The sequence below is a fragment of the Podarcis bocagei genome, assembly GCF_964188305.1.
Source record: "Podarcis bocagei genome assembly, chromosome: 1".
In the NCBI taxonomy this organism is placed as follows: domain Eukaryota; kingdom Metazoa; phylum Chordata; class Lepidosauria; order Squamata; family Lacertidae; genus Podarcis; species Podarcis bocagei.
The window spans coordinates 3,933,451-3,941,567 of record NC_138125.1 but is presented as its reverse complement, the minus strand read 5'-3'; the positions used below and the strand labels follow the sequence as shown (position 1 = coordinate 3,941,567).

Below are 8,117 nucleotides of genomic sequence, written 5' to 3'. Positions count from 1 at the left end.
ACGGAAAACCCGCTAAACGAAAGGGTTTTCCGTTTTTGAGCTGCTTCGCAAGACGATTTTCCCTATGGGCTTGCTTTGCAAGACGAAAATGTCTTGCAAGTGTTCCGATTTTTTTTCGCTCCCCCCCCTTTTCTAAGCCGCTAATAGCCTTTTAGCCGCTAATCCGCTAATCCTTTAATAGCCGCTAAACTGCTAATAGCGCTAATCCGCTAAGCCGCTAATAGGGTTGCTTCGCAAGACGAAAAAACCGCTAGACGAAGAGACTCGCGGAACGGATTAATTTCGTCTTGCGAGGCACCACTGTACAGTGGTACCTCGGGTTAAGAACTTAATTCGTTCCGGAGGTCTGTTCTTAACTGTTCTTAACCTGAGATACTTTAGCTAATGGGGCCTCCCGCTGCCGCCACGCCACAATTTCTGTTCTCATCCTGAAGCAAAGTTCTTAACTTGAGGTACTATTTCTGGGTTAGCAGAGTCTGTAACCTGAAGCGTCTGTAACCCGAGGTACCACTGTATGTCAAGCGGATTTTAGGTTTGCATTTCTTAAACTCTGGACTCCAAAACTTCTTTTAAAAAGCAGCTTGTAATATGTAATAGCTATTCAAAGCTGGAACCTGTTTGTTTTAGTACAGGTGGTTCAAAATACTTTTTGCTCCGGCTGAAGGGTCTGTTGCATATACATACAGGCGCTTTCTCCTGATGCTGAAGGAAGCTCTGAAAGATGCAAAAGGTGACAGGATCATGTCCATCCGGTGCTTAGCATGTAATGGGAAGGAGACGGGGTTCAGTTGGGAGTAGGTGATAATGAATTAGGGACAAATGAGGTAATTGTCTTAGGAACCAAACTTTTAATTGACAATTAAATAATAAAAACTTGATACACTCTTTATGCACTAAACAAAAATATATACAGTGAAACTCTCAAATACATGTAGAAAAAAAAAATACTTCCCATCTCTTTTAACATACCATAGCAAAAGAAATATTCTTTGTAGCTTCTGAGAAGGCAGTCTTAAAGTGAATAAATTATCATTCACAGCTGCATGAAGGGAATGGTGTTAAATAAAAACCTCTTGAGTACAAATTTAAATATGTGAACGTGACATGTTGCCTCCTGAATAAGAGCCACATTCCTTTTCAGAATACTGGCCGTTGGATTAATGGCATGGGAGCTTGGATCCAGAGGAGGCTATGAATGCGTACTCGGGGATGGCAGGCTGCCACCATTGCAAAAGGAAGGTAGCAACCACTGCCTTCTCTGGCTCCAAACCTCAGTCTTGAAAAGTCCTGGGCCAGGGCCAAGTGTTCTGGAGAACCAAACCAGTAATGTATCTGCAGCAAAATTAAGTTTTAAGAAAACGAAAGTCATGCTGACTTATTCCCCCTTCAAGCAGGGCACTGTCCAAATTAAAGCAGCCACACTTAAGCCATTGGTACAAGTGAATGAGCTATCTGTTTTCCTCTGTCTTCGTTTCACGGAGTGGCAGAGTCTCGTACATGGATGCAAAATGATTAACATGTTTTAACGATGTGTTTTCATGCACCTCTGTGGAAAACAGCTGGGTTTACATTGTCTTCTTTTCCGTGCCTTCGGTGGGCTCAGCCTTCTGCGCCGTGGGGAAAGCGTGGTGATACAAATGTCTGTGTGTGGCAGCTGCACTGTAAAGTTTGTACAAAGCCTGCACACAAAAGCAAAAAGGTTAGTGGAAAGGAGGGGGGCATGTTTTAAAAGATGCATTCAAAGCTCTGGAGGTGCACCTCGATTCTGCAAAAGTGCCAAAAAGTCCTGCACTGGTGGCAGAATTCAGCTCTCCTTTTTTAAAAAATATAGTTTCAAGTCTGCATATATATGCTTTAGTGTTTGTGTGTGGCCAGATAATATTGCCTATGGCCAGGGATGCCGGTTTGCTTGGTCCCTGCAACCTTGCTCTTCCTATTGCTGGCAGAAGCAAAATAATGAATGCAAAACATGAGGTAAAGGGACCCCTGACCGTTAGGTCCAGTCACGGACGACTCTGGGGTTGCAGCGCTCATCTCGCTTTATTGGCCGAGGGAGCCGGCGTACAGCTTCCGGGTCATGTGGCCAGCATGACTAAGCCGCTCCTGGCAAACCAGAACAGCGCACGGAAACACCGTTCACCTTTCCACCGGAGCAGTACCTATTTATCTACTTGCACTCTGACGGGCTTTTGAACTGTTAGGTTGGCAGGAGCTGGGACTGAGCAACAGGAGCTCACCCTGTCATGGGGATTCAAACTGCTGACCTTCTGATCAGCAAGCCCTAGGCTCTGTGGTTTAGACCACAACGCCACCCGCGTCCCTATAAAAACATGAAAAAGTGCAACATAAATAGGGCAAAGCAAGCCAATCAATTATATAATCTGCGTAACTTCTAGTAGCTTCAGAATTCTGTCCTTATTTGAGTTTGGGTTATAACTCACTTAATATTTTCAGCTACGGCGTGGAACCTGTTAGATTAGAGCTCCAGCATCCTGCTGCCTATTTGCATGAAGCAGACCATCACAGTGGGCTAGGTTTAAGCTGCTAGAGTTTATTCCTGCCTCTGCATGGTCTCCCAGCTGTCACTGTAATTCTAGGTGGGCTTCTCCTCTTCCCCAACTTCAAAGCGCTGGGGCTCTTTCGTACGAAAGAGCTCCCGACTGCCATGATCACGTGATCAACAGGATGTCTAGCTGTCACTGTAATTCTAGGTGGGCTTCTCTTCTCAACAGCTTGGGCAGAATGCACCAAGGAAGACAGCAGTTTCCCTTCAGCTAAAGGCAGGCACAGAACATGCCAGCCTAACACCACAGGTGTGGTAGGAGGGAGAGAGAACCTGCTGCAGTTTAGGATTGAGGCCAAGTCTATGGATCAGGCATCTGATATTCTGTGTCACAATTCTCATTTCTGTGAAAACAGAAATGCTGTTTTTGCACGGCAAGCTTCCCCAGATGCAGCCGGGGTTCAGTCCTGCAAAAAGCCACCGTCTCACACAAAGCAGCACACTCAGCAAGCGTGGATTTTTGGATTTCAACTCCAGTGCGACAGCCCTGAAATCAGGCAGGGCGAACCTGGTTGTGTTCGTGGCTGAGCCTAGGCTAAGAAAGGAATGATTTTACCCTGCCTGAAGCGACATGGCCCACTGCCGTCAGGGTTAGCAAACAAGCAACCTCTTAACTGTGGTGCATAATTGCATCTATCAGCAAATCCCAAAGGCAGAAAAAAGAGATCGAGTGTCCTTAATCTGAACTTGTCTTCTTAAAAGTTGTTCCTCTGTCCTCCTGCAATGTCCCCGGTTGTCACATTTTTCTGGGGTTTTCTGCAACAGCGTCTAAAGGATTGCTAGAAACTTGCTAACTACCAAAAGCAACTAGAGTAGCCTTCCAAACCTGGTGCCCTCCTAATAATTTAGACTACATCTCCCATCAGTCCCAGCCAGCACAGTTCCAGCTGCTACTGCTAGAAGGGACCATGCACACTTATGGTTAACATGGGAAGGGCTTGCTGGATCAGGCCAATGGGACACCAAGTCCAGCATCTTGTACTCAACAGTGGCCAATCAAAGGCCTCTTCCGGCAAGCAGTTCTCCCCTCCTGTGGCTTCCAACATTCATAAGTATCGCTGCCTCCAATACACAATTTCAGCTTGGTTTCAGCTACCACTACCTGGGAACAGCAGTTCCCATTCAACGTTGAGCCCACCAGAGAACTTGAGCCCTCCAGGATCAGGCCAGCCAGAAGCTTGTTCAATGCTGCTGAAGGATCATAGGACGCTTTCTTATATACAGTGGTGCCTCGCAAGACGAAATTAATTCGTTCCGCAATTCTCTTCGTCTTGCGGTTTTTTCGTCTTGCGATGCACGGTTTCCCATAGGAATGCATTGAAAATCAATTAATGCGTTCCTAGGGAAACCGCCTTCAGACCTGGGGGGGGGGGGCAAGGGCTTTTCTTCCCACCCCCAGCATTTTAAAAAACCCCGGGACAGCGGAGGACTTCTCCGCTGTCCGGGGCGATCTTAAAATGCTGGCGGGCGGCATTTTAAAATCACCCCGGACAGCGGAGGACTTCTCCGCTGTCCGGGGCGATTTAAAAGCCCCTGGGAAGGCAGGCAGGGGGGACAAAGACTTTTGCCCCCCGCCAGCCTTCCTCTTCTGAAGGCTGGCGGGGGCGAAAGTCTTTGCTCCCCCCCCCCCCCGCCTGCCTTCAAAAGCTGTCCGGCCAAGGCTTCGGGGACCTCTCCGCCAGCAGCGGCAGCGCTGCCGCTGCTGGCGGAGGGTTGCCGGCATGCCGAAGCCTGCGCGCGCTGACATCAGCGCTCCCAGGCTTCGCGGCGCTGATGTCAGCGCGCGCAGGCTTCGGCATGGCGGCAACCCTGCAAAAGACGTCCGGGGGAAGCGGCTTCTTCCCCGCTTCCCCCCGACGTCTTTTGCAGCAAGGGGCTGCAGGGAGATAGCGATCTCCCTGCAGCCCCTTGCTGCAAAAGACGTCGGGGGGCAGCAGGGAAGAAGCGCTTAGCTTCCCGCTGCCCCTGGACCTCTTTTGAAGCAAGGGGCTGCGGGGAGGTAGCGATCTCCCTGCAGCCCCTTGCTTCAAAAGAGAAGACCCGCTGTCCCCGGGGCAAGCTTCGTCTTGCGAAGCAAGCCCATAGGGAAATTCGTCTTGCGAGGCAACTCGAAAACGGAAAAACCTTTCGTTTTGCGAGTTTTTCGTCTCGCGAGGCGTTCGTCTTGCGGGGTACCACTGTACAGAGTCAGAGCACTGTCAAAGTGGCTCTCCAGGCTTTCAGACAGAAGACAAACCTCAGCTTTACCTGGGAACTGAACCTGGGGGCTTTTGTATGCAAGCAGAGCCTCTACCGCTGAGCTATGGCCCTTGCCCAAGGCCTGCCTAGAATTGCAGAAAGCGAGAAGGGAGGCTGTCAAGCCCTGGACAGGTCGCAGGAGATGCATGATGGGGCTGTGCAATCAACGCCCTGGGCCAAAAATTGTGCAGGAGGCACGTCTTGCAAGCCAGGAAGTCCCGAAGCAAAGCAAGCCTACCTGCCTTTCCTTCCCCACTTGGACAAAGGAGGCAGGAAGTTGAAGCATTTAAGCACCCCAAATATAGCACAGTTTGCACACACAGACGGACACCGGCAGAAAGCCAGCTGCTGCTACATAAAGAGTAATGGGCTTACCTCATTCGTATTTCCCTGCAGGTAAGGCAGTTGAAGGGGGGAAAAAACACAAGGTGAGAGAAAGAAGACATGTGCAGTCTCCTCTAGACCTCTGTCCGCTTAAGGGCACCCTGGCGGAAAATTTTGACACTCCTTCCTCCATCCCCTCCCTGCTACCTGAACCCTTGTAAAGAGTCATGCCATCAGACAAAGTTGCACAGCCTTCAGCCAGCCCTGTGCCTTCCGGGCAGGATTCGGACTACAACTCCCATCAGTCACAGCCAGCACAGCCGTATAATGCTGTAGCTACTGGAAGCACAGTTGTGCTGCCTGGGATGATGGGAGTTGTAGTCCAAACCACGCAGAAGGGCACCAGGGTTGGGGAATGGCTGACTGCTGAAAATGGGCCTCCTGGCACAAATTCCGCCACCTTTTTCACTGGAGGTTTACTTTTATTTATTCTTGTTTTGGATATATTTTTGTGGACGCTATAGACTGTAACGGTGATTCCACTTTCGGACATCTGATGCTTCAATTGTCAGGAAAATCAGGAGACAACAATTTGTCAAATATACACAGATGTTATAAATACTTCTATTAGTTCTGGGCAAAGTTTTGTTGGCATTAATTTTACAGCAGGTGTTGGTGGGGAGGCTTCTTTTTAAAAGTTCATTTTATCTTAGGCATAAATACAATGTGGTTGAGAACTTCTTCTTTTTTAATGAGGAGAGGGATAACCCTCCCACACACGATATCAATAATAACCCCGGAGACTGTGTTCTACCATTGCAAAACGTTTTCTCCAGGAACACAGACAGTGTTGGTGCGGCTTTTAAAAGGAGGCAAAGAATCTCTTGGCCACCTCTGACTTAAGCCTAAGATGAAAATGAATTTGCTCCCCACCCTCCAAATTTTCAAAATATCTCCCCACCAACTTTCACGGGAGCAGAATGTGGAAATGGGAAGTGGTGGGGAGGCATTTATTCCAGTTCTAATTTATACCCCACCTTTTCAGGAGTCGTGACCAAAAGCACATGAGCAACTGAACCGCTCTTGGTGTCTGAACTGAAAAGCGTTTTAGAAGCCTTTAATAAACATGAGACCTTCTGCACGCAAAGGATGTGCCCCTGACCAATAGCAGCTCTCCAACTTTTCAGACTGGAATTTCACCCAGTGCCCCCTGGAGATGCCAGACACTGAATCAGGGCCTTCTGCATTCAAAGCAGGTGCCCAGCGCTGAGCTACGGTCCTTCTGTTGGCGATGAGTATTGACTACCACCAGCCGCTGGCAGGCAGCTCCTCCTCCATGGATTTGCCTGGTCCTTTTTTAAAGCCACACTCCTGGCAACCATCCCAGCCTCCCATGCAGATAAACTGATTCCCCATTTTAGAAGTGCAACCTCCTTGTGGACATCCTAGTAAATAAAGTTCACTGGATGCAGTGGCGTAGTGTGGGTTGTCAGCACCCGGGGCAAGGCAAGTAATTTGCGCCCCCTAACCCGTGGATTTGCGCCCCCTAACCCCCAGATGTTGCGCCCGGTGCGGCCGGCCCCCCCTGCACCCCCCACGCTACGCCACTGACTGGATGACTCCGATGCTCTAAAATTTCTCTGTCCCCTCACTCTTCACCATTCATACTTTGGTCAGCCTCTGCCCTCACCCGTCAAAGCTGAGTTTTCCCCTTGTACTTAAACCTATCTCCCTCCCTTCTCCTAACCCCACGGGGGGCTTCCAGATGAACCATTTATTGAGCAGGGAGATTAGACAACGTTGGCTATTCAACGAGCAATTATTCTGATCTGTTTGCAGGGAGGTTAGACAGCGTTTCATCACAGCAAGCATTACCCCAACGCATTCCAGAGTATTTCCGCATCACCTTCCTTCCTGCAAACCCCCCCCAATCTTTTGGGGGAAGCAGGTTTGTTAAGCAAGACTCCCCCAATCTACTATTTACAGTGGTGCCCCGCAAGACGAATGCCTCGCAAGATGGAAAACTCGCTAGACGAAAGAGTTTTCCGTTTTGGAGGTGCTTCGCAAAACGAATTTCCTATGGGCTTGCTTCGCAAGACGACAATGTCTTGCGAGTTCCTGCTGTTTTTTTTCCCTTTCCCGCCCTTTTTCTAAGCCGCTAAGCCGCTTATCAGCTGATCCGATCAGCAGATAAGCAGCTAAAAGCCGCTAATAGCACTAATAGCGCTAATCCGCTAATCCGCTAATCCGTCAGGCTTGCTTCGCAAGACGAAAAAACTGCTAGACGAAGAGAATCACAGAACGGATTCTTTTCGTCTTGCGAGGCACCACTGTATATTATTGCCTGTTTGTACAGCTGTCCTCTGTGCATTCCCACACCTCTTGGGACACCGTTGCCCAACCTGGCATTGGCAGCGCCCAAGATGGAGCAGGAGGCTTTCGTCTACGTTTGAATGCCCTTAAGATGCCATTCTAAACGTAGATGGCAGACCAAACCTCTGAAGATACCGTCGCCCCATTTGGCGGGACACTTGCCAAGATGAAGGAGCAGGTCTCGGCCTATATTTGGATTCCGTCAGGAATAAAGATGGCAGACAGAACCATGTAAAACTGCACTGATTTTAAAAATGCACCGACTTATTTTGGTTTCTTAGTCTTCGCACGCAACGCCGGGCACTTCTCTCTAGCCAGCTATAAATGTGGAAGCTGAATTTGTTGGTGTGTGACTGAATCCCCCCTGGAAACAGGCAGCCTGGAAGTGCCCAAGGCTGCCAGTTGCTGGCCGGGGGCAGCCTGTTCTGCTGCCTCCCCAGCCTGAACCTTCCAGAGAAGAAGGAGACAGTTCAGAATTACAACGGGTTTGAAGGAGGTTACAGCTCAAAGGCAGATGGGGGGGGGGAGGTGGGAAATAACGGAAGAGGAGGAAGAACAAGAAGCACCAGGGGAGAGACAGCTGATGGACTCAGTGTCTTTAGAAAGCATTCCAGACCCC

The 8,117-nt window shown here is 49.3% G+C and overlaps 1 protein-coding gene and 1 long non-coding RNA gene across 4 annotated transcripts in view; one reads left to right on the top strand and one right to left on the bottom strand.

The window, feature by feature from the left end:
* Positions 1 to 825: 825 nt before the first annotated feature.
* ATL1 (atlastin GTPase 1) overlaps positions 826 to 8,117 on the bottom strand; it is a 45,196-nt gene continuing 37,904 nt past the window's right edge. For 2 of the 3 annotated variants that reach the window (XM_081192808.1, XM_081192809.1), the window contains exons 13-14: positions 5,177 to 5,191; positions 826 to 1,679 (exon numbers count right to left, since the gene is read on the bottom strand). In XM_081192808.1, coding sequence (XP_081048934.1) covers positions 1,566 to 1,679; positions 5,177 to 5,191 — 129 coding nt within the window. In that variant the 3' untranslated portion in view covers positions 826 to 1,565. The remainder of the gene's footprint in view (positions 1,680 to 5,176; positions 5,192 to 8,117) is intronic. The other variant, XM_081192810.1, reaches the window with a different exon arrangement.
* Positions 2,208 to 5,170, top strand: LOC308587415. The gene is made up of 3 exons (XR_014008354.1): positions 2,208 to 2,597; positions 2,712 to 3,789; positions 4,751 to 5,170. It is a non-coding gene; the product is annotated as an uncharacterized lncRNA (long non-coding RNA).